Here is a 25,374-nt window from a genome sequence, read left to right on the forward strand (position 1 = left end):
AAATGATAAACAAAAGTGACGCAGTATCAATCCATGTGGAACACCACTAGTCACAGTCCTCCAGTCTGAAAAACAACTCTCCATGTATTTGGACTGGGGAGAGAGGGCTGCTTGTAATGTGGGAAGGGGGCAATGGCGAGAGGGCTTCATTGTGTCTTCAGTTAGCAGCGTATACGGCAAAGAGGAGTCATACCAAACTCAAAATGGTGACTGTTTCTCTTTCCACTGATGTTGCCAGACCTGCTGAGTTTCTTGAGCATTCTCTGAGTTTGTTATATGGACAGCTTGAGTTTGGCTGAAACCTACATGAGTATATAAAATGATAACATTTTATTACGAAGTATTTTTAAAAATACAGGTTTTCAGAATTATAATTATGTAGTGAAAGTTATGGTGCTTTTTTGTTATTGTTAGGTTTTGCTGGCATGAAATAAAATTAATTTTCAAAATTTAGAAATTTTTATATTTTCATGGAAAATCGGCACAGCCAGCATTTGTTGCCTATACCCAATTGCTATTGAGAAGGTTAAAAAGGGATCACATTGGAAAATAATTTGCGAAATACTGTCTTAGTCCTTTGCTTGGCATATCCATTTTCTGTTGTTAGTATGGACTTCATCCTGTGATAAAAGTACTAACTGCATTGAATTACATAATGCTGAAATGTTGAGGTTATTTTAGTGTTTGATACAAATGCATTGGGCTACAGTTCTCTCGGTCAGAGTTGGTAAGCAAGGAAGAAACTAATGTTTCTTCTGTCAATTTGACATGGCCTAGAAGATACTTCATTTCACTCTAGTGAAATATGAAGAATTGGCACAAGTTAAATTTTGTTTTTATTTGTTCATGGAAGATAGAGATTTCTGGCTACGCCAACAATTATTACCCTTCCTACATAGCTAACAGTAAACTATATTTCTGTAGATCTGGGGTTACAGGTAGACCAGACCAGATAAGGATGGTAGATTTCCTTCTCTAAAAGACATTAGTGAACTAGATTAGTTTTTTTTTACAACAATTAATGTTGTCATTAGACTAGCTTTAAATTCCAGATTTTTGTTGTGGAATTTGAATGACAATGAGTGGGATTTGAAGCCATATCCCAAGAACAATAGAGTGAAGTCTTGATTACTAATCTAGAGATGTTACCATTAGGCCACCACCTGCCTGTTATGGTCTGGTTTGACTGTAACTAGAGTATCATAGCTGTTTGTGCTGGCCAAACTTTAGGATGATGGGAGTGGGATTTCTTGAGATGGAGAATGAGATTACCAGAAAGGTTCCAGAGATAAAGAAATTTTGTTTCTTAATGTGTACAAGTTTTAGATAAAGCTGTTCCTTTTACCCAACCATACAAAGACTACAGGGGCTTAGATTTGAGAGAGTAAGAGATGGGGTGTGACAATGGTCTAGTGGAATTATTGCTTCACTATAACTCTAGAAATTTAGCTGCACACTCTGCAATAGAAGATGATGGAGTTAAAATTCAATAAATATCTGTAATTAAGAATCTAATGACAATTATGAAACCACTACTGTTTGTCAGAAAAAGGCCGACCTGGTTCATGAATGCTGCATATGCATCTGTCTGTGACAGCATTAGTAAGTGCGACAACCTCATTACAGCCTTAAATTAAACAAAAGAGCTGAATTCCAGAGGTGGGGTAAAAGTGACAGCCCTTGACATAAAGGCCACATTTCACTGAGTGTGGCATCAAAGAATCCTATCAAGGGGCAAACTCTTTGCTGGTTGGAGACTTGCCATATAAATACAGTGGCTACAAAAGCAAGTAGGGGGGTTGGAATACTGCAGCAAGTAACTGACCACCTGACTCCCAAAGCCTGTCCATCATCTGCAAGGCAGAAGTCAGAATCGATGGAATATCTGCACTTGCTTGGATGACTGCTGCTCCAACAACACTGAAGAAGCTTGACACTACCCAGGACCAAACAGCCCACTTAATTAGCACCTCGTCGACAAGGATCCAATCCCTCCACCACCAATGCTCATTAGCAACAGGCTGTGTACAATCTACAAGATGCACTGCAGAAATCTGCCAAAGATCCTCAAGACAGCACCTTCTGTACCAATGCCCACTTCCATCTAAAATGACAAGGGCAGCCGATACATAGAAACACCACCACTTGCCTGTTCCCCTTGGAGCCACTGACTGTCCAGACTTGGAATTATATTGCCATTCCTTCTCTGATCAAAATCCTGGCATTCTCTCCCTAACTGCATTGTAGGTTTACCTACAACGCATGGATTGCAGCAGTTCAACAAGACAGCTCAATTCCACCTTCTCAAGCAACTAAGGATGGGAAAGAAATGCTGGACAGCCAGCAGTGCCCACATCCTACAAGAGAATAAAAACAGATATAGAGGGTTTGTAAGAAACTTCATATTTATGCATAAATTCAAGTGGTCATTACCTAGAATAGGTTTGCTATAAGAATGGTTTAGGGGAGGATGGTCAATGTTGTAAAAAAATGTCGATAGGCACTTACAGGAAATAAACTTGTCAGGCTGTGGGAACAAAGCTGGGCAATGGATTTGATTGGATTGCTCTATACAGAGCTGACAAGCAGTCAGTGGATAAAAACAAGGCCTGCAGATGCTGGAAACCATAGTCTAGATTAGAGTGGTGCTGGAAAAGCACAGCAGGTCAGGCAGTATCTGAGGAGCAGGAAAATCGATGTTTTGGGCAAAAGCCCTTCATCAGGAATAGAGGCAGGGTGCCTGCAGAGTGGAGAGATAAATGCGAGGGGGGTGGGGGTGGGGAGAAAGTAGCATAGAGCACAATAGGTGAATGGGAGTGGGGATGAAGGTGATCGGTCAGAGAGGAGGGTGGAGTGGATAGGTGGAAAGGAAGATAGGCAGGTAGGACAGGTCATGGGAACGGTGCTGAGCTGGAAGGTTGGAACTGGGTTGAGGTGGGGGAAGGGAAAATGAGGAAACTGGTGAAGTCCACATTGATGCCATGGAGTTGAAGTTATCCGAGGCGGAAGATGAGACGTTCTTCCTCCAGGCGTCGGGTGGTAAGGGAGCGGCAGTGGAGGAGGCCCAGGAGCTCCATGTCCTCGGCAGAGTGGGAGGGGGAGTTGAAATGTTGGGCCACAGGGTGGTGGGGTTGATTGGTGCGGGTGTCCTGGAGATGGTCTCTAAAGCGCTCTGCTAGGAGGCGTCCAGTCTCTCCAATGTAGAGGAGACCGCATCACACAATGGTCTTATTCTGTTCCTTTATGACCATCATTAAATTAGTAAATTAGGTTTATTGAGTAGATAAAAGATCAGTAACTATGCTGCAGAAGAAACAGTTTGATTTCAACTGCAAATTTATAAAACAATGTCTGAGTTCAATTTTTAAAAAAAGATTAATTTAGTATTTAGACCCCTTAGCTTGCAAGTTATAGAATAGCTGGTCATTCCATGATATGCTATTTTTTGTATTAGGTAATAGATTGTCTATTCAGAGACTTAAAGTCTCTGTTTCCAGATTATATGGGGCCTTCCCTCTGAGCAGCATAGATTAATATGCCTGCAACAGTGTTATAGATTCGTATTAGAAGTTACCTCTGGGCAGGTCAACCTTCTAGTGGTAGTGGTAGTTATAGTGGACTACTGGGTTTAAATCTTGGGGAAACCTGTGCACCTTTTTATGACATGCTTTTATCTGCCTGGTGCAGTGATAAAGTTTTAACGTTTGTGTAACTTTTCTCATTTATGCTGCCTGACCTGTGCTTTTCCAGTGCCACGTTTTCTGACTCTTGATTTCTCCAGTATCTACAGTCCTCACTTTCTCCTAGTCACTGTCCTGTTCCTCGGATGCTGCCTGACCTGCTGTGCTTTTCCAGCACCATATTTTCCGACTCTTTTTCTCATTTATTATTTGGAATACGCTTTTTTGATTTGGCACAGGCATCCTTTCACAAAAACACCAAGATTTTGTACTTCATGTTTAGATTAGATTACTTACAGTGTGGAAACAGTCCCTTTGGCCCAACAAGTCCACACCGACCCGCTAACCCCATTCCCCTACTTCTACCCCTTCACCTAACACTACGGGCAATTTAACATGGCCAATTCACCTAACCTGCACATTTTTGGACTGTGGGAGGAAACCGGAGCAAACTCACACAGACACTGGGAGAATGTGCAAACTCCACAAAGTCAGTCGCCTGAGGCGGGAATTGAACCCAGGTCTCTGGTGCTGTGAGGCAGCAATGCTAACCACTGTGCCACCGTTCCACCCCAAAGTTGTTCTAGCTTAAAAGGAACATTTGAGGACTGATTTATTTTGTGTCGAAAACATAACTTGTTTGTCCTTAATTTAGAAAACAAACCTTGGTAATTGATATCCATGTTTAAAAGTTTGGTTTAAAAGTATTGTTGTTCTTTCACTGTCACTCATCAAAATTCTGAAACATTCTTCCTAACTATTTTGTTGGCCTACCTACTTAGGACTGTTTCAGGTGGTTGACCACCACCTTTCCAAGGGCAATTAAGGATGGATAACAAATGCTGATCTTGCCAGAACACCACTCATTGTATGAAATAATTTTTTTAATAACTTAAAAACAATGATTTTAGTATCATTTTCTAGTGTGCCTTTTCTTAACTGCCAGTAAGAAGTCATTATCTGATAGATAATGCTTATGGATTAAAGTCTTTCAATCAAAATATTGTCAGACCAGAAGAAATAAAAACAGGCATCGACCATTTGGCCCCTTGAGCTTGCTCCACCATTCAATAGGATCATGATTAATCTGACATTTCTCACATCCACTTTTGTGCCCTTTCTCCTATCTATCTCAGCCTTAAATGCATGATTTATTCTGAGACCCTTTGGTCCTAGACTGTCCCATGAGTGGAAGCATCCTCTCAGCCTTTACTCTGTCCAGCCCCTTTAGAATTCTACATGTTTTAATGAGAACACCTCTCATTCTTCTAACTCTAGTGAGTGGAGTCCCAATCTGTTCAACCTTTGTTCATAAGATGATCCTGCATACCAGGGAACATTGTAGTGAATCCTCTCTGAACTGCCTCTAATGAAATGATATCTTAATAAGAGAACCAAAACTGATCACAGTATTCCAGATGTGATCTCACCAGTATCTTATATAGTTTCAGCAAAACTTCCCCACTCTTGTACTCCAAACATCTTAAAGAGCTAACTTTCCAATAGCATTCCTGATTAGCTGCTGTGCCTGTATGCCAGCATTTTATTTCATGCACAAATACTGCCAAGTCCCTATATATTGCAGTGTTCTGCAGTTTTTCTCTATTTAAATAATACTGTTCTTTTGTTCTCCCTTCCCAAATGATCAACTTTACATTTCCCCACATTATATTCCATTTGCCTACTTTTTTTGTGTGCGTAGGTGGAAAGGCAAGTTAAGTTACCTAATTTGTGTCATGTGTAAAATTAGCTACCATGCATTCACTTCCTTCTTCCAATTCACTAATATACATTATAAACAGTTGCAGTTCAGCATTGATTCCTATGGAACCCCACTGGTTACAAGTTGCCAATCTGAAAAGGAACCCATTATTCCCCATTTGCTACATTCTGCACTTTAGCTAATTCTTGATCCACACCAATACCAGTGGATGCACATCAGTGTACTCGAGGAGAAAGTAAGGATTGCAGATGCTGGAGATCAGAGCTGAAAATGTGTTGCTGGAAAAGCGCAGCAGGTCAGGCAGCATCCAAGGAACAAGAGAATCAACATTTCGGGCATCAGCCCTTCTTCAGGAATGAAGAAGGGCTGATGCCCGAAACGTCGATTCTCCTCTTCCTTGGATGCTGCCTGACCTGCTGCGCTTTTCCAGCAACACATTTTCAGCACATCAGTATACTGCCTTGTTTACCAGGGGCTCTTATCTATGACTTAACCTTTTATGAGGGATCTTGTCAAATGTTGCTGGAAATCCAAATATAACACATCTACTGGATTCCTGTGGTTGACACTTCTTCAAAAACCTAATACAGATTATAATAGTCATGTATTATCACTTGTATTTTTTTTAAAAAAGAAAAAAATGTTTAAGCCCAATTTCTTTTCCTGAAACCATGCTGACTCTGATTAGATTATGATCTTCCACATGTGCTGCTATTACTTCCTTAATAATTGATTCCAATATTTTCCAAGAGTAGATGTTAGGCTAATTGGCCTGTTGTAACCTGCTTTTTTGCCTCCTTTTTTTTTGAATGGGGGAATCACATTGGCAGTTTTCCAATCCACTGGTACTTTTCCAGAATTCAAGGATCTTATGGAAAATTACAATCACTGCATCCACTAGCTCTCTAGTTATTTCTTTCAGGATCTTGGGATCAGGGCCAGGGAACCTATTTGCCTTTAGTCCCATTAGTTTGTCTTGTACTACTTCTTTAGTGATAGTACTTAACTTCTTCTGTATTCTCTGGTCTTCCCACCTCTGAGGCTTTCAGCGTCATTCCTGATGAAGGGCTCCTGCCTGAAATGTCGATTTTCCTGCTCTTCGGATGCTGCCTGACCTGCTGTGCTTTTCCAGCATCACTCTAATCTAGACTCTAATCTCCAGCATCTGCAGACCTCACTTTCACCTATTCAAAGTATCTTCCATGTGTTTAACTCCTTTGCAGTTTCTTTGTTTCCCATAACTATCTTCCAGAATCATTTTCTAAGGGGCATATATTCACTTGGCAACCTCTCTCTTTTTATATATTTAAAAAAGCTCTTACTGTCAGTTTTTATATTCTTCAGTTAGTTTACCCTTATTCTTTATTGATTGTCTTTATTATCATTTTAGTTTCACTTTGCTGGATCATTGTGATATGCATTCCTCAATGAGACTGTGATTGCTAAAAGTTAATGAGCAACCATGTTTAACTTTTGGTTCATTGTTTTAAAATGAAAAATACCTGCATGTTTTGAAATAATCTTGTATATTTTATCAGAATCTGACAATCATTATATGTTATTACGCTAAGTTGATTAATTTGATTCCCGTATTATATTTGTAAATATAGTTTTGAGTTGTTTGGTTTGCAGGCCTCGAAGCTGTCATGGCTTGAAAAAAAGGTGGCTGCAACATTGTTTAATGAACCTCCAAATTCAACCATACAGGATGCTTTGCAATGTTTCCTCAAGGTAATAAACTTTTGGTAGTATTTCAATTTTAAATGCTCTGATGTCTAGTTATTGAATCAAGTGCTGATTTAATTTTAAGACATTTGAAAGTGAAGCAGAAATTCAAGATAAATAATATCACATTTATTTCTTACTGTCATTTTTTCACTCCTTTACTAATCTTGGAGGCTAGAGTTTTGTGATTCATGGACAAGGACTTTCAAATCCCTCTTTCCCATAGCTTTCTGCAGTCTTTCTCCACTTAAATAATTTTCAGCCCCTCCAATCCTCCTGCCAAGGTGCTTGACTTCACGCTTATATTCCACCTGCCAAGTTTTAACTGTCAATATCCCTCTGCAGACTTTGTCATAGAAAGGAGAGTGATGGACTAGTGGTATTATCGTGAGTCTGGAGACACAGGTAATCAGAGAATCCCTACAGTGTCGAAACAGGCCATTTGGTCCAACAAGTCCACACCAACCCTTTGAAGAGTATCCCACCCAAACGCATTTCCCTACTCCTATTACTCTACATTTCCCCTGACTAATGCACCTAAGCCAACACATCCCTGAACACTATGGGCAATTTAGTACGTCCAATTCACTTAACCTGCACATCTTTAGGATGTGGGAGGAAACCAGAAGACCTGAAGGAAACCCATACAGACATGTGAGAATGTGCAAATCCAAACAGACGGTTGCCCAAGGCTGGAATTGAACGTGGGACCCTGGCGCTGTAAGGCAGCAGTGCTAACTGCTGAGCCACCATGCAGCCCTAATGTTCTGGGGACCTGGATTTGAATCCCACCATGGCATAAAAGTTTGAATTAAAAGTCTAATGGTGACATGTTAGTTGTCAGGAAAAGTCTATCTGGTTTACTAGTGTTCTTTAGGGAAGGAAACTTCCATCCTTACCTGGTCTACATGTGACTCCAGACCCATCGCAATGTGGTTTGTCTCTCAACTGCTCTCTGGACCACCAGGGATGGGCAATGAATGCTGACCTTGCCAGTGATGCCCACCTGAATGAATTTTTTAAAAAACCATATAAAACAAGAGCAAAAGTAGGTCGGTCATTCCGTCAAATGCCCTAGCCAATCACTCCAACTTGCCTACTTTCTCCCTAAGTAGAAAGCTGGGACTGCAGATGCTGGAGATCAGAGTTGGGAGTGTGGTGCTGGAAAAGCGCAGCATCCAAGGAGCAGGAGAATGGTTTCAGGCATAAGGCCTTCATCAGGAATAAGGCTTCTGGGCAGGGGGGGGTCGCTGCTGAGAGGTGGGGTTTGGGGGGAAGGTAGCTGAGAATGCGATAGGTAGATGAAGGTGAGGGAGAAGGTGATAGGTCGGAGAGGAGGGTGGAGGGATGAATGGGAAAGGTGATGGACAGGTCAGAAGGATGGTGCCGAGTTGGAGGCTTGAGACTGGGATAATGTGGAGAGAGGGGAAATGAGGAAACTGTTGAAATCCATATTGACTCCTGTGATTGCAGGGTTCCAAGGTAGAATATGAGGTGTTCTTCCTCCAAACTTCGGGTGGTAAGGGTTTGGCAATGGAAGAGCCCCAGGACTTGCACGTCCTTGACAGAGTGGGAGGGGGAGTTGAAGTGTTCAGCCACTGGGTCGTGGGGTTGGTTAGTGTGGGTGTCCCAAAGATGTTCTCTGAAACGATCTGCAAGTAGGCATCCTGTCTCTGTCTTCCCAATGTAGTGGAGACCACAATCGATACTGTAAATGACATTGGTGGAGGTAGGGATAAATTTATGTCAGGTATGGAAGGATCCTTTGGGGCCTTGGATGGAGATGAGGGGGGAGGTGTGGGTGCAGGTTTTGCACTTCATACGATGGCAGGGGAAGGTGCCAGGAGTGGGGTGTGGCCTGGTGGGGGGCATGGTCCTGACGAGTGGCGTGGACTTGACGAGGGAGTTGCGGAGGGAATGGTCTCTCTTGAATGCTGATAGGGGTGTGGAGGGAAATATATCTCTGGTTGTGCGATCCGTTTGTAGGTGGTGGAAATGGCAGAGGATGATGCGATGTATCCACTCCACCCTCCTTTCCAACCTATCACTTTCTCCCTCACCTTCATCTACCTATCACATTCTCCGATACTACTTCCACCCACGTTAAAATTCACTTGGTCCACCTCGAACACCTCCCTCCCCTTTCTTGACCTCTTCATTTCAATATCCAGCAACAGTCTCCAGACGGACGTTTCTACAAACCCACAGACTCTCATAACTACCTGTACTACACCACCAAGGATGTAAGAACTCCATCCCATTCACCCAATTCCTCAGCCTCCACTGTATCTGCTCGTAAGAGGAGACATTTCACTCCCAAGCACCTCAGATGACCACCTATTTCAAACAATGTATTCCCACCTTCCTCTGTCATCCAGATAGCCATCCACCTCAACACCTCTATTCCCCCCCCCCCACCACAATGCAATAAAGACCTACCACTCCACCAATCTCCGCATCCAATATATCATCCTTAAACGCTTTCACCAATCCAAATAGACCCAACCACCAAAGACATATTCCCCTTCCCAACCTCCCTATGCTTTTTGCAAGAACCGTTCCCTTCACCAATCCTTGGTTTGCGCCATTCTCCCTACCAACTGCCCTGAACCCCCAGGTATCTTCCCCTGCAACCGGAAAAGATGCAAAATTCCCCCCCCCAACTCATTCCAGGGTCCTAAACAGTCCTCCCAAAGTTCGTCTGCCTCTTCTCCAACCTAGTTTATTGTATCCCATGCTCCCGATGTGGTCTTCTGTACATCGAGGAGACCAAGCCATAAACTAAGGGAACGTATCAGCGAGCATCTCAGCTGGGAACACAAAGACCAACCAGACCTCCCAGTCACCACCCATTTTAATTCCCCTTCCCACTCTGTTTTCAACATGACCATCCTTGGCCTCCTCCATTGTCACAATGAATCAAACCACAAGTTGGAGGAAAAACACCTCATCTTCTGCTTGGGCAAGTCTACAGCCTAGAGGACTCAACACTGAGCTCTCCAATTTCAAATAACCTCTCTTCTCATCCCTGACTTCCTTCCTAGCCCCTCCCCTTCCCTTCCATTCCTACCAGATTTATCCCTCCCATTGACCAACCAGATCATACCATCTACCTAGCTCCACCTATCCCCACCTCACCACCCTGTCCCCCCCCATCCCCATTACCTGCAATTCCCCTTACACCCACCCCCAGTCCTGAAAGATTACACCCAAAACATTGAATTCTCTACCTCCCTGATGCTGCCTGGCTTGCTGTGTTCTTACACCCTCCTGCTTGTCTATCTTGGATTCCAGCATTTGCAGTTTTTTGTCTCTACATTCTTCTTATACCTTTTTGAATCCTTTAGTCCTAAGAAGTATATTTCACACCTTGAAAACATTCAATGTTTTCACCTCCACTGCTTTCTGTGGCAGAGAATTACACAGGTTCATCACTCTCTGGGTAAATGACCTACTCCATACCCTCAAACAGTGAACCTTCGTTCAGGGCTCCCCAGTCATCAAAAACATCATTCCTGCGTTTACCCTGTCTAAACCTAGTAGAATTTTATAGGTTTCTCTGAGATTACCCTCCTCATTTTTCTAAACTCCATTGAATATATTCTTAACTGATACTGTCTTTCTTCGTTTATCAGTCCTGCCATTCAAGGACTCCGTTTGGTAAACTTTCATTGGACCCCCTCCATAGCTAGAACACTCCCCGATAAGGCGACCAACACTGCACACAATACTTCAGGTGTTGTTGACCAAAGCTCTCTTGCTTTCTTAATCTATTGACAATCTAAACTTGTCAAAATCACAGTGAAGTATCTCTACACCCTCCTCACAGTTAACTCTATCCAGCTTTGTATTGTCTACAAATATGGCTATGGTTCACTCACTTTTATCATCCAATCATTAATATATATTTATAAATAATTGTGGCCCAATCACTAGTTACAGGTTGCCTTCCTGAAAATGCCCCCCTTATACTATCTCTCTGTCTTCAATAGATAGCGAATCACTATCCATGCTAATATACTACTTTCAACTTTTATTCAGCAGCCTGATGTGTGCTACCTTATCAAAATTCAGAAATTCAAGAAGTATTCCTTCCACTGTTTCCCCTTTTTCTATAGTGCTTGTTACCTCCTCAAAGCATTCTGGTAAATTTGTCAGGCATGATTTCTCCTTCATAAAGCCATGCTGACTTGATCATATTACCTATTTTTAAATTCTCTGCTATTCCATCCTAAATATTAAGCTAACAGGCCTACATTTATCTTCTCTCCCTTTTTAAATAAAACAGTTACATTGGCAGTTTTCTAATCATTGTGATTTTTCAGAATAAGAATTTAAGAAACAGGAGCAGGAGTTAACCATCTGGTCCCTTGAAGCTGTTCTGCCATTCAACCAGATTATGGCCAATCTTTTCATGGACTGAGTTCCACTTATCCACCTGCTCACTCTAACCTTTAAATTTCTTTAGTGTTCAGAAATCTATCTTTGTCTTCAACATATTCAGTGAGGTTGCCTCAACTGCTCTACAGATTCACAACCCTTTGGGAGAAGTAGTTCCTCCTCAACTCACCCTTCAGCTCATCCTTATTTTGAGGCTATGCCCCTTAGTTTAGTTTTAGTTTCACCAGCCAGTGGAAGCAATTGCTTTGCTTCTATCTTATCTATTTATTTCAAATTTTATATGTTTCTATAACCCCCCCCACCCCCATTCTTCTAAATTCCAATGAGTGTAGTCCCAGTCTACTCAATCTGTCATTATAAGCCATCCTTCTTAACTCTGGAATCAACCTAGTGAACCACCTCTACATCCCTCCTGTGCCAGTATATCCCTTCTCAAGTAAGGAGAGCAAAACTGCATACAGTATTCCAGGTGTAACCTCACCAGCACCCTATACAGCTTCTGCATAATTTCACTGTTTAGAGGGATATGAACCAAATACTGGCAAATGGGACTAGTTAACTTAGGAAATCTGGTCATCATGGACAAGTTGGACCAAAGTGTCTGTTTTCATGCTATATATCTCCATAACTCAATGACTGTATAACTCCAGCTTAAAAGTTGAAATTCTGTGCCAAACATATGTAGCATTGTGCATTCTCAGCTGAAATAACTATCAAAATGAAACACCACTCAGAATATAAATGAGTTAGTTCAGTTTTAGGACAAGGAACATGAATCCTGCATGAGCATTCTGATGTTAAACAGAAGTAATCAGCATGGTGACAGATTTGGCCTGAGTAAACTGGGCTGAAGGACTAAGAGGTAGGACAGTTGACAAAAGGTGACAGAAACTAAGGGAGATATTCAATTCCTCCCAATTAAAATTTTTTGAAAGAGAAAGAAAGGTTGTAGAAAGGGGAGAAAGCATCCTCGACTAAGCAAGGAAGTTAATAATATATGGGCAAAAACTAAGGCATAGAGCAAACTAATGCAGAGATTAGTGGCAGACTGGAGAATTGGTAAATTTTTAAAGATCAAGCAAGGGTTACTAAAAAAAAGTCATAAAAAGAGCAAAGTTTAATTATGAAAGAAAACTAATGCAAAATATAAAAATGGATAGTGAAAGTTAAGAAAAAAGATAAGAGTGGGTGAAGTCCCTTTAGAAGATGAGACTGGGGAGTTGATAATAGGGAACACAGACTGTCAGAGACACTAAATCAATATTATGCCTCAATTTTCACAGTGGATGATGTTGAAGCCATCCCAATAGAAGCAGATAGTGCAAAGGTTATGGAAAAGGAGGAACTTAAAACAACATCACTGGGAAAAGTACTGCACAAACTATTGGGATTAAAGGCTGACAAGTCCTTCAGCCTTTTGCCCTACATCCTAGGGTCCTAAAAAAAGTGGCAGCAGAGATAGTAGATGCATTGGTTATAATATTCCAAAATTCCCTGGGTTCTGTAAAGATTGCGGTGAATTGGAAGAATGCTTGTGTAAGTGCTCTTATTCAAAAGGGGAAGGTGGCAGAAAGTAGGAAACCATAAAACAGTTAGTTTAACATCTGTCATTGGGAAATTGTTTAAATCCAGTGTTAAGGAAGCAGTATTGAGATATTTGCAAAGTCAAAACACAAGCCACCAGACTCAGCATGTTTTTATGAAAAATAAGTCATGTTTGATTAATTTGCTAGCATTTTATGAATACATAACAGGCACATTATGGGGGTCTTGTAAATGTAGTATATCTGGACTTGCAGAAGGTATTTGCTAAGGTGCCACACAAAAATTAATACACAAGGTAAGATCACACAGAGTTAGGGTGATATTTTACTTAGGATAGCTAATCAACAGAAAACCGAGACTCTAGAAAAAGCATTGTTTTCTGCTTGATAAGCTGTAACTATTGGAGTGCCCCTAGGTTTGGTCCTCGCGCCCCAACTACTTACAATCTATATTAATGACTTGGATGCAGGGATAGAATATACTAGAGTCAATTTTGCAGATGAAAATAAATTGTAATGAAGAAATAAGAAATTTGTAAACGGGTATGGATATGCATAGGTCAGGTGAATGGGCCAAAAATTAGCAAATGGGGTTTAATGTGGATAAGTGTGGTATCCATTTTGGTTAGACAAATAAAAAGGAAACTTATTGTCTAAATGGTGAGAACCTTCAGTGCAGAGGAATCTGGATGTCCTTGTGCATGAGTTGCAGAAATCTAATTTGGGTGGCACGGTGGCACAGTGGTCACAGCACCAGAGACCTGGGTTCAATTCCCACCTCAGGTGACTCTCTGTGTGGAGTTTGTACGTTCTCCCCGTGTCTGCGTGGGTTTCCTCTGGGTGTTCCGGTTTCCTCCCACAGTCCAAAAATGTGCAGGTTAAGTGAATTAGCCATGTTAAATTGCCCATAGTGTTAGGTGAAGGGGTAAATGTAGGGGAAATGGGTCTGGGTGGGTTGCGCTTCGGCGGGTCGGTGTGGACTTGTTGGGCAGAAGGGCCTGTTTCCACACTGTAAGTAATCTAATCAGTGTGCAGGTATAGCAAGTAATAAGGAGGGCAAATGGAATTTTGGCATCAATTATTAAAGAAATTAAGTATAAAAGTAGAGAAGTGTTGTTGCAAAATACAAAGTACTGGTGACACTTCATCTGAGTTACTGCGAACAGGAAGGATCTAATTGCGTTGGAGGCAATTTAGAGAAGGCATACTAGATTAACTCTAGAGATGAAAGGCTTATATAAGGAGAGAGTAAATGGTTTAGGCCTATACTTGCTAGAATTTAGGATGAGAGGAGATCTAATTGAGTATTGTAAGATGCTAAAGGAGGTTGACAATGTAGACATGAGGTGAATGATTACCTTTGTGGGGCAGTTTTGAATGAAAGGTCATAGTTTTAGATTAAATAGTGGTGAATTTAAAACAGAGATGAGGAGATATTACTTCTCTCAAAGTGGAATCTGTGGAATTCACTCTCCCAGAGTGTGTCAGACACCAGGACACTGAATTTAAGAGGGAGATGTTTAGATTTTTCATTAGTAATGGGTTAAAAGGTTATGTGGACCAGGCAGGAGAGTAGAGTTGAGGCTGAGAGGAGATCATCCATGCTCATGTGAAATGGTGCAGCAGGCTTAAGAGCTTAATTGCCTACCGCTGTGACCTTCTGACTACATTGTCTGTCTTGTCATGAGCTTCTGAGCATCTTTTGAAGGCACTGCTGACTTTGAATTGTAGGCAGTGTGCAACAGGATCAGGATTCTAATCATACTTGGGTCCGTTCAAACAACGCTTTCTCCAGTATATCAATGAAGTTGTCGATGTTGCTTCCCCGCTCTCATTCAGAATTAGGAAAATTAACTAATTTTGTTTCTAATTTTCACCCTGATCTCACCTTTACCGAGTACATGTCTGACTCCTTTCATCCTTTCCTCAACATCTGTGTCTCAACATCATGGCTGTAGATAGGCTAGCCATGGATACCCACTAGAAACCCACTGACCCCCACAGTTACCTAGACTACACATCCTCACAACCTGCTTCCCATAAGGACACAATTCCATTCTCCCAGTTTCTCTGACTGTGTCACATCTGTTCTGATTATGCCACCTTCTACAGAGAGTCTCAGAAATGTCCATCATTTTCCTCAACTGAAGATTCCCTGCCACTGTGGTTGACAAACCCTTAAGCATTGTCTAATGAATTTTCTGCACTTATGCCTCACCCCTTCTCTCCCTCCCACAATACTGATAGGGTCCCTCTGGTCATCACTTTCAACCCACTAGCTTCTACATCCAAAGGATCATAAACTGCCATTTCCAGCAGGATGTCACCACCAGAAAAATTCCTCTCCCTTGTCGGCATTTCATAGTGACTGGTCTCTCTGGGGCACCCTGATCCTGTCCTCCTCCACTCACAAAACCACCTCACATTCCCAAGGCACCTTTCCTTGCAACCACATAAGATACAGCACTTGCCCATTGACCTCCTCCATTTTTGCCATGCAAGATTCCAAATACATTGTCTAGTTGAAGCAGCAATTTATCTACACTTGACGCAATCACAATGTGATCTGCCATACATTGGGAAGACAAAATGAAGATAGGGTGACTATTTTGTGGAACAACTACATTCTGTATGTAAAAATGACTCCAAGCTTCCCGTTGCCTACCACTTCAACACACCACCATGCTTCCTGGCCAACAGTTCTATCTCGGCCCTACTATGGAGAAAAAAATTTCCAGCTAGGTTCAGCGAAAACTGGAAGAACAGCATTTCATTTTCCACTTGAGGACCCTGTAGCCTTCAGGACTCAATATCATTAATTAATTTTAGAGCTTGGACACCACTTCCATGTCTTTTACCCAACCCCTACACCCCAAGCTGTTTTCAGCACAGATTGGGCTGCTTTCAGCACAGCAAACCCACTTTCACCTACTTGTGGTCCCCACCATCAGCTTTTCTCTTTTCCTTGCTTGCTATCAACCAACTCACTAGCCATCCCTTTGTCTGCATAGCTTTCTCCCTCTCCCCGCCTCTCCCTCTCCCCGCCTCTCCCTCTCCCCGCCTCTCCCTCTCCCCGCCTCTCCCTCTCCCCGCCTCTCCCTCTCCCCGCCTCTCCCTCTCCCCGCCTCTCCTCTCCCTCTCCCTCTCCCCGCCTCTCCCTCTCCCTCTCCCTCTCCCCGCCTCTCCCTCTCCCTCTCCCCGCCTCTCCCTCTCCCTCTCCCCGCCTCTCCCTCTCCCTCTCCCCGCCTCTCCCTCCTCTCCCACTCCTATCCCAGCCCCCATTCCCTCCCTCCCCACTGCCCCCTCTCCTGCACCCACTCCACATACTCTATCCCTCCCCATCCCTCTCGCCACCTCGCCCACGTCCACCTCTCCCTCCACCCTCTTTTCCCCTCACCCACCCCCATCTCTCCCCCTTCTTCCCTCCCTCCTTTCCCCAACTTCCCCTCTCCTCCCCTCTCCCGCCCCACCCATTGGCCACGCCTCCCAAACCCTTGCCAACTCCTATCACCTCTCTCCCCCTCCCCCCTTCCCCTTCCAACTCCCCACCCTCCCAGCCCCCTATCCTCGTCCACATTCCCCCCCAGTCCACCCTCTCTCTTCCCCCCATCTCTCTCCCCCACCCCGTCTCTCTTCCCCCCCCCGTCTCTCTCTCTTACCCCCCCCGTCTCTCTCTCTTACCCCCCCGTCTCTCTCTCTTCCCTCCCCCGTCTCTCTCTCTTCCCTCCCCCGTCTCTCTCTCTTCCCTCCCCCCGTCTCTCTCTCTTCCCTCCCCCCGTCTCTCTCTCTTCCCTCCCCCCGTCTCTCTCTCTTCCCCTCCCCCCGTCTCTCTCTCTTCCCTCCCCCCGTCTCTCTCTCTTCCCTCCCCCCAGTCCTCTCTCTCTTCCCTCCCCCCGTCTCTCTCTCTTCCCTCCCCCCGTCTCTCTCTCTTCCCTCCCCCCGTCTCTCTCTCTTCCCTCCCCCCGTCTCTCTCTCTTCCCTCCCCCCGTCTCTCTCTCTTCCCTCCCCCCGTCTCTCTCTCTTCCTCCCCCCGTCTCTCTCTCTTCCCTCCCCCCGTCTCTCTCTCTTCCCTCCCCCCGTCTCTCTCTCTTCCCTCCCCCCGTCTCTCTCTCTTCCCTCCCCCCGTCTCTCTCTCTTCCCTCCCCCCGTCTCTCTCTCTTCCCTCCCCCCGTCTCTCTCTTCCCTCCCCCCGTCTCTCTCTCTTCCCTCCCCCCGTCTCTCTCTCTTCCCTCCCCCGTCTCTCTCTCTTCCCTCCCCCCGTCTCTCTCTCTTCCCTCCCCCCGTCTCTCTCTCTTCCCTCCCCCCGTCTCTCTCTCTTCCCTCCCCCCGTCTCTCTCTCTTCCCTCCCCCCGTCTCTCTCTCTTCCCTCCCCCCGTCTCTCTCTCTTCCCTCCCCCCGTCTCCTCTCTCTTCCCTCCCCCCGTCTCTCTCTCTTCCCTCCCCCCGTCTCTCTCTCTTCCCTCCCCCCGTCTCTCTCTCTTCCCCCCCCCCCTCCGTTCTCTCTCTTCTTCGCCCCCCCCCCCCCGTCTCTCTTCTGCCCCCCCCCATCTTCCTTCCCCCATCTCTCTTCCCCCACCCCCGCCCCCCCTCCCCAATCGTCTGCCGATGAAGAAGACAAGCCTGGGCACAGGAGCCCAGATTCTGCCTACTCCACTGCCGCCATCTTGTGTAATTTTGTGTTTCACATATATAATTCTTAAGTCTAACCTGTATGTCAATATTTATTTGTTTCCTGTTTTCCAGGTGGAAGAACTACATCCAAGGTATTCCAAAACTAATTGTGTATACATAACAAAGGTAGATGCCAATTTGTTTTCCATTGTGCCTTAGAAATATCACCAACAATTCTATTTATAAACTCAAAATCCTGTTCAACTTTAGGATCTATTTCTACAAATTATTTTGTTTTATCTTTAAGTGTTACAGAGAACTTGGCCAAACCAACAATGCACTAATGTGGTGTGACACGGCAGCATCCTTTCCCTACAATGCAAAGGTATTTAACTTGCATCTTTGCAATTCATGCAGTTAAGACCATCTATGTGGAACATTTTGAAGAACACATACACTGCCTTTTTGTTAACAAAAATCTATTTTCCAGGTAGAATTTAATCTGTGGTAAATATTATTTGCAAAGATCCTCCCCATACACTCTGAATTTCTCAGGTGAATAACTGAATCTGACACCAAGTGGGCAGGACGGTTAATAGAATTGGTTTCGGTAAAGAAATGTCCAAGATTCGTGGTTCTCATAAATGTTGAATAACTGCAATTAGAAATATGAACATGTGGATACTAACAAGATCTTGTATGTTGGAACATTACCTGCTTCATATGGTGGCCTCTCATATCAGAAGGTGGTAGAGTTGACTATTATGGTACAAAACTATGTTTGGTATTATCTGGTGTAACAGTCCACTGCATTTGCTGCAGAGGAAGACAGCTGCTAAGCCAAGAAATTCACTGGCCTGTATTTTTTCTGGATCCTTCATTTGTTGATCTGAGTTTTGTATTTCAGCTTGCCTTTCTCAATGCTCTTCCAAACAGTCAGCCTTCGGTGGTTACAGCTGTCTGACATTTGTCAGTGTCAATATTTACCATCTTTATATCTCATTTTCAAGTGTCTTTGCAATGGAGATTTGGACATTAAGATTGTGGCCAGTGGCCAACTCACTGCATGTAAGGTCTTTTGTTATAAAGCTGTCATCATCTGGTGAACACCTAATGATCAGAAATTGGCTAGCTGAGAAAAGCCAGAGGGTGGTGGTTGATGGGAAATGGTCATCCTGGAGTTCAGTTACGAGTGGTGTATCACAAAGATGTGTTTTGGGCCACAACTGTTTGTCATTTTTATAAATGACCTGGATGAGGACATAGAAGGATGGGTTGGTAAATTTGCAGATGACACGAAGGTCAGTGAAGTTGTGTTCAATGACAAAGGATGTTGCAGGTTACAAAGGGATGTAGGTAAGCTGCAGAGCTAGGCTGAGAGGTGGTAAATGGAGTTTAATGCAGAAAAGTGTAAGATGATTCGCTTTGGAAGGAGTACTGGGCTAATGGTAAGATGTTTGGCAGTGCAGATGAGCAGAGAAAACTGTGTCCGTGTACATAGATCCCTGAAAGTTCCCATCCAGGTTGACTGGGTTGTTAAGGATAAAAAGTGTGTTAGCTTTTATTGGTAGAGGGATTGAGTTTCAACGCCATGAAGTCACGTTGCAGCTGTACAAAACTCTGGTGCAGCCACAGTTAGAGTATTGTGTACAGTTCTGGTCACCGCATTATAGGAAGCATGTGGAAGCATTGGAAATGGTACAGAGGCGATTTATCAGGATGTTGCTTGGTATGGAAGGAAGGTCTTATGAAGAAAGGCTGAGGGACTTGAGGCTGTTTTCGTTAGAGCGAAGGAGGAGAGAGATAGAGACATATAAGATGATCAGGGGATTAGATAGTGTAGACAGTGAGAACCTTTTTCCTCGGATTATGATGGCTAGCATGGTGGTACATAACTTTAACTTGAGGGGTGATAGATATAGGACAAAGGTCAGAGATAGGTTCTTTACTCAGAGAGTAGTAAGGGAGTGGAACGCCCTGCCTGCAACAGTAGTAGACTTGCCAACTTTAAGGATATTTAAATGGTCATTGGATAAACATATGGATGATATTGGAATAGTGTAGATTAGATTGGCTTCAGATTAGTTTCACAGGCTGCTGCACCATTGAGGGCCGAAGGACCTGTACTGTGCTGTAACGTTCTATGCTCTATAATGCTCAGCAAAAGTAATTGATTTTGAGGTGAATGTATGTTGATGGAATTAGCATATTCCAGCACCTGAGTTTGGATCTTTTCCTGCCATGGGTTGCCAGTAGATTGGGTCTGGGACAGCAAAGGACGAAACGGCCTAGTATCTATTGTCCATGTCTCTCAGTACTGAAGAGGAATATGCTGAGGCCGTAGGCTTGAAAGACTTGCAGTTTCTTATTCTCAGTCGTTTTGCTGTTGTTCCATAATCTCATACTCAGTTTGGATATAAAAAGCTGCATCTTTTGTAAAGCACATGTTGATTCTAACATCAGGTGACAAGATTGCTGGTGATTGTGGAGTCCACTTATGTGAAGCTGTTAATAACCACCAGTGTCACATTTGTCATTGCTAATAGATGGCAGTTTGACAACATCCTGGACCATAATATTTAATTTTCTGATATAAATGGTCAAAACAAACTCATTACAGACACAACAGAGTCCTTTTGCCACTGCAGATTTCTTCAGTATTAAATGTTAATAACATCATCATCAATGGAGTTCACAATGAAGATTTGGCACATTATTGTCTTGGATCTTAGACAGGCAAGGCTGAACATCTTTTGTTAATTTCTGTTTTTTAAGTGGACACCATGTGGATAACCCAAAGGAATATGATAGTAACAAAGAGAGGCGTATGTCAGAGAGTTGGTGCTAATTGGTGCCAGAATACAAGCCTGCTTGACTTCACTCTGCAGATCTCAAAGTAGAACTTGTGCATCAACTTTTCATGGAAAGAATAGATCACATTGAGCCGCTTTTGGCTGGTACCCATTTTTGTCCAGCTTAAATAGACTGAAGACAAAATACAGTAAAATACTGAAAATCTGAGATTTAGCATGTTTAGCAGCTGTGGAAAGAGGAACAATTAATATTTCAAGTCCAGAATGATTCTTGTCCTGTTAACAGACTTATTGTCTCCACAGATGCTGCCAGACCTGCTGAGTTTCTCCAGTAATTTCCAAGCTAAGTAGGCTATCTCTACTCTCATGGTCAAATGCCTCAATGCGATTGATGAATGTGATGCATAGTGGTCTCCTTTGTTCATGGCATTTCTCATGCAGTTGCTAGACTATGGAAATGTCATTTTAGACTATCCTTTTCTGAAACCTCACAGGGATTTGCATTGTATTCAACTAAAGTTTGCAATAAATGCTTTATCAAAGCTGTTCAGCAGGGCAGTGGCCTCAATTGTTAGTGCAGTTACTGCAGGTGTACTTGCTGTTTGTACAGGCTCACAATATTTGCATCTCACACATTCTGAAGCACTGCCCCCTGCCCCCTTGCAGAGACAGAGATGCTGCAAGAATACTGGTTTCCTATGCCTGGTAAGGTCAGGCAGTATAACGTCAGCATCTCCAGCTTTGCTCAAAGCAAAGCTTGCCAAGTTCCTGCACTGTGTTCAATATCTAGTTTTATCATGACAGGCAGGATTTCGGAAATGTTTAGAGCTCCCTTGTATTCCCACTCAAGTAGAACTCGAGATAATATGTCATTCATATCTCTAACAATTTAGTGCAGTTGGTGATTAGCTCCCTTGTTTTTGTTTTCACTGGAGCCCCTTTTCCTAATGAACTTGTTCCTTTTTGACCCTTTCATACATGCTCCTAAGATTGTTTATTTCAGAAGATATTCTGGCAAAGTTGTAATCAGTATTCGTGTGCACTGCCTAGGAATTTATATTTTAAAGATTCATTCATAAGATGTGGTTGTCCCTGGCTAGGGCAACATTCATTGCCCATCCCTAATTGATCAAAGGACAGTTGAAGGTCAACCACTTGTTGTGGGTCAGAGTCAAGTGTAGGCCAGACTAGATAAGACTAGATGGCACATTCGTGAATTGGATGGGTTTTTCCTGACCATCAACTTTGATTTTATGGTTATCATTAAACTTTTAATTCAGATTTTTATTGAATTCACATTCCACCATCTGTCATGGGGAATTTGAATCCAGGGAAGCTCTAAAGATTGTGGAAATCCTGCCTGTCATGTTATAACTGGATACTGAACGCACAGTGCTGGAACTTGGCAGGACGTTACCTGGGTCTCCAGATTAATAGTCTAGTGATCATATACTAGGCCTTCACTTTCCTTATTGGACTTTACTTTGTGACTGTTTAAACTTGCAGACTTTTATTATTTGAATCACTCTTTTAATTATTATTGTTGAACTGCTTGGCTTCATTGATTTCATAAGTGATATTAGCCTCATCTAGACACATTTTCTGCTTTTGCTTCCAATATATTAAAAATGCAATATTGTGGATGGTGTCTTGAATGTTTTATTTTGCTTTTACCACCATGATGGAATGCTGCAGAGCAGCTGTTAAATGCATCATGTAAGTGTTGGTTTTATCTGGGTAGGTATTATGAATGATGTTAATAATAGGATGGTATTGCTGCTTTAAATTAAAGCAGTCAATTATTGCATCCACATCCTGGTATACACCATGGAATACTGTAACATTCCCTGCATTTGGTAGCAATAAAGATACAATTGACTTTCAAATTTTTGGATCCTTGAGAGGAAAATTAACCAAAGTTTCTGTCCCTGATATCTATGGAAGTGAATATATATATATACCGCAGGGTAGCATCTAGTTATGGCTGTGACTTCAGCTGTAGTCAAAGTAATGCATGAACAATTAGCACTTGCTTGTAAAACTCAGGTCAACAGCCTAATTATCATGGTCCAGCATTGTTTTCAGTCCCTTTCAGAATAGAAGGAAATAAGTTATATTTGAATTATTTCTTATAATTTTTTAAAATTTTCTCAATTGTTTTCTGTTACTGCTGCTTATGAACTTCATTATTGCTTTTATCTGTTTTTAGAAAAAATACCTTTGGGATGTTTTTCATTTTAAACATTTATAGTTCTTTCGTGCATCACTTCATCAACCACATATTTATCTTCTCTATCCTCCTACTCTTATATTCATTAGCTTGGCAGAGGGAGTAATCTAGAGACTATTTCCTTTGCAATCCTTTCTGCTGGTTTCTTTCCTAGCTCCTTCAATTTATTCCACCCACATCATTGGGACCAATAAGGAGCATGATTGCTGGTTGATCACATTCATGCTTCCAAGCTCTCTGAAATGCTCAATGACATCTTTAAACCTGGCTGCAGAAAAGGCAACAATTCATCCGAGATCCACATTTGCAGCTATCAAACACATTCCTGAGCTCCTTTTTTAAAATTTTTGATACAGGTGAGGATAAGGGAGAAAGTGAGAAGTGTTTTCAAAGATTGATGGTGATAGAAAAAGGAAGCTTTTGATTATTTTTGCATTCCAAAGTTATCCTGGAAAAGTGAGCAGTCTTGGAAGAGAAAAGTACATGGTATAGGCTTGAATAACTATGTAACATGGTTTTGTTGCCTCAATCAAGTTGCAATGAAAAAGACAATGGATCTCATGCCCTTGAATTAGAAAGCACATGTTTGCTGACATTCTGCTTCCCCTCAGAATCATGGGCTTTCACCAAGTGGCTGTTGGTGGTTGAAGACCATCACTAATACCAATGGTTACAGGTGTTTATTCTCATTTGACTGAAATCAGACTACATGTAGGTGTATAATGAGAGAGGTTAATGTGAAGTACATGATGACAGTGCCTGAAATATTGGAATAGCCCAAGATATTTTTGCACAATCCTTTAATTGTTCTTTATGCAATATTTTGAATTTGTAGAAATGATTTTAGTGATTAACCCATTTTTGTATTAAGACAACATTTATTTAATGAACGAGAATCCTTTTGCTTTTCAGTGAGTAAATAACTATTCTAAAGGTATGCAATAGTATTTCAATGCCAAATTGAAAGAGTCAACTTTCACTTCCTGTTTTATGGCATTGAGAAAAACCAAATATTATAAATTGCTCCAGATCAACAATTGAAATTTATTTATTCTTGCAACCTGAAACTAATGTATAGGTATAAATATGCATTAATAGAAATAGATAGGTGAAAGTGAGTAATGCAGATGCTGGAGATTACAGTCAAGAGTGTGGTGCTGGAAAAGCACAGCAGGTCAGGCAGCATCCGAGGAGCAGGAAAATCAACATTTCGGGCAAAAGGCCTTCATTAGGAAGATAGCACAAACTTTGTTAATGTGACCACATGGAGAATAATTGAAAAATGAGTATCATGTAACAGTTACTGTTTGAAGTGTAGATTTCTGACTATATGCCTGAGAGAGTCCATTTAGTCAATCTTGGCTAATTCATCCAGAAAACAGAGACCTTCCATCATTCTCTTGCCATGACCTTGTTGAGTTTAGATAAGTGTGTGGTTTTTACTTCTGCAACCTCATCCAAAAGGCAAATTGATAATCAGTCTTTGTGTGATTCTTTTTGACTTAATTTTCTTTTCACTAGCTTTAACTTGTGTTCCACTTATTCTGTTTTGTTGGCAGTTGTTGAAGTAACATTCAAAATTTAACCATTTCTCTGCTTTTTAATAGCTTGTAAACTTTATGCTGCTGCCTATTATCTCTCCTTTCAAGTGTAAAGAATTTTAATTATACTAGTATTTCCAGATAACTCAATTATTTGACTCTATTGATTAATTTCATTGCTATTCCTACATTGTTTTCATTACTTCAATTTTCATGAATAACTTAGAGTAAAACTGATTGTGACATTCAACATGCTGTCTGAGCAGAGTACTGTTTGAACTTGGCATCTCCTGACTAATCTACAGACCAGCAAATATGATTAACCACTGAACACTTTCTGCTTCACATGTTCAGGATGAAATGAAAATATTTTTCGGCTTTTCCTTTAGTTATTTATAGATCATAATAAGAATTTCATATGAATTGTTCATGAAAATTGGTTTCTTGCTGTTCCATGGTCTTTGGTAACTTGGTTTTGTCCTTTGATGCTTGGTTGTTGACATACAAGCCTTTAATTCCTCTGACTTGCTTTTCTGCTTTACCTTATTTGTTATTTCAACCACAAATCTCCTGACTCTGCAACTCCTGTAGATTTTTCTGCATGCTTGCTATCTCAGTGCTCAGTCCACTTCTCTACTTGTTCCCTTTTTCCACCTTGGCAAATGTTCACTTCTTTCTATCAATGTGAAGTACTTGGAAATAAAACTATTTCTTATATAGTTAGGTTTATAATATCCAATGGAAAATGTGAACAAGATATTAGGAAGTGCATATCAAATGCAAAGCAAGCTTTCACTAAAATGTAAGACCTTTTTAACAATAACACCATCTCTATGAAAAGCAGAATGCTATTGTTAAAATATTACATCTGGTCAACATTATAAAGTTGGTGAAGTTTGAAAATGAAATAATGGGTGATAAATTGAAGGTCTCAGAGATTGTTTTTCTGAGATTATGTTGAGGGTTAGTTGGACAACACACTCAACTAATAAGGGTGTTTTAAGAAAAGCGAACATGCAGGAGAACATTTACAAATGATTGCCAAAGAACAATTGTAATTCCTTGGCCATTGACTTGAGAGAAAACCTAGAATATTTGATAGTGACT

The 25,374-nt window shown here is 42.0% G+C and overlaps 1 protein-coding gene across 8 annotated transcripts in view; it reads left to right on the plus strand.

Annotated features, from left to right (window-relative positions):
• rmdn2 (regulator of microtubule dynamics 2) overlaps positions 1–25,374 on the plus strand; it is a 123,715-nt gene that overhangs the window by 97,311 nt on the left and 1,030 nt on the right. For 2 of the 8 annotated variants that reach the window (XM_072551386.1, XM_072551378.1), the window contains 3 exons: positions 7,036–7,134; positions 17,816–17,869; positions 17,991–18,068. The exons of 1 other annotated variant lie outside the window; for it this stretch is intronic. In XM_072551386.1, the coding sequence (XP_072407487.1) occupies positions 7,036–7,134; positions 17,816–17,869; positions 17,991–18,068 (231 nt within the window). The remainder of the gene's footprint in view (positions 1–7,035; positions 7,135–17,815; positions 17,870–17,990; positions 18,069–25,374) is intronic. 5 more of the 8 variants (XM_072551380.1, XM_072551382.1, XM_072551381.1 and 2 more) reach the window with 4 other exon arrangements.

The sequence above is a fragment of the Chiloscyllium punctatum genome, chromosome 3 (genome assembly GCF_047496795.1).
Source record: "Chiloscyllium punctatum isolate Juve2018m chromosome 3, sChiPun1.3, whole genome shotgun sequence".
NCBI lineage: Eukaryota > Metazoa > Chordata > Chondrichthyes > Orectolobiformes > Hemiscylliidae > Chiloscyllium > Chiloscyllium punctatum.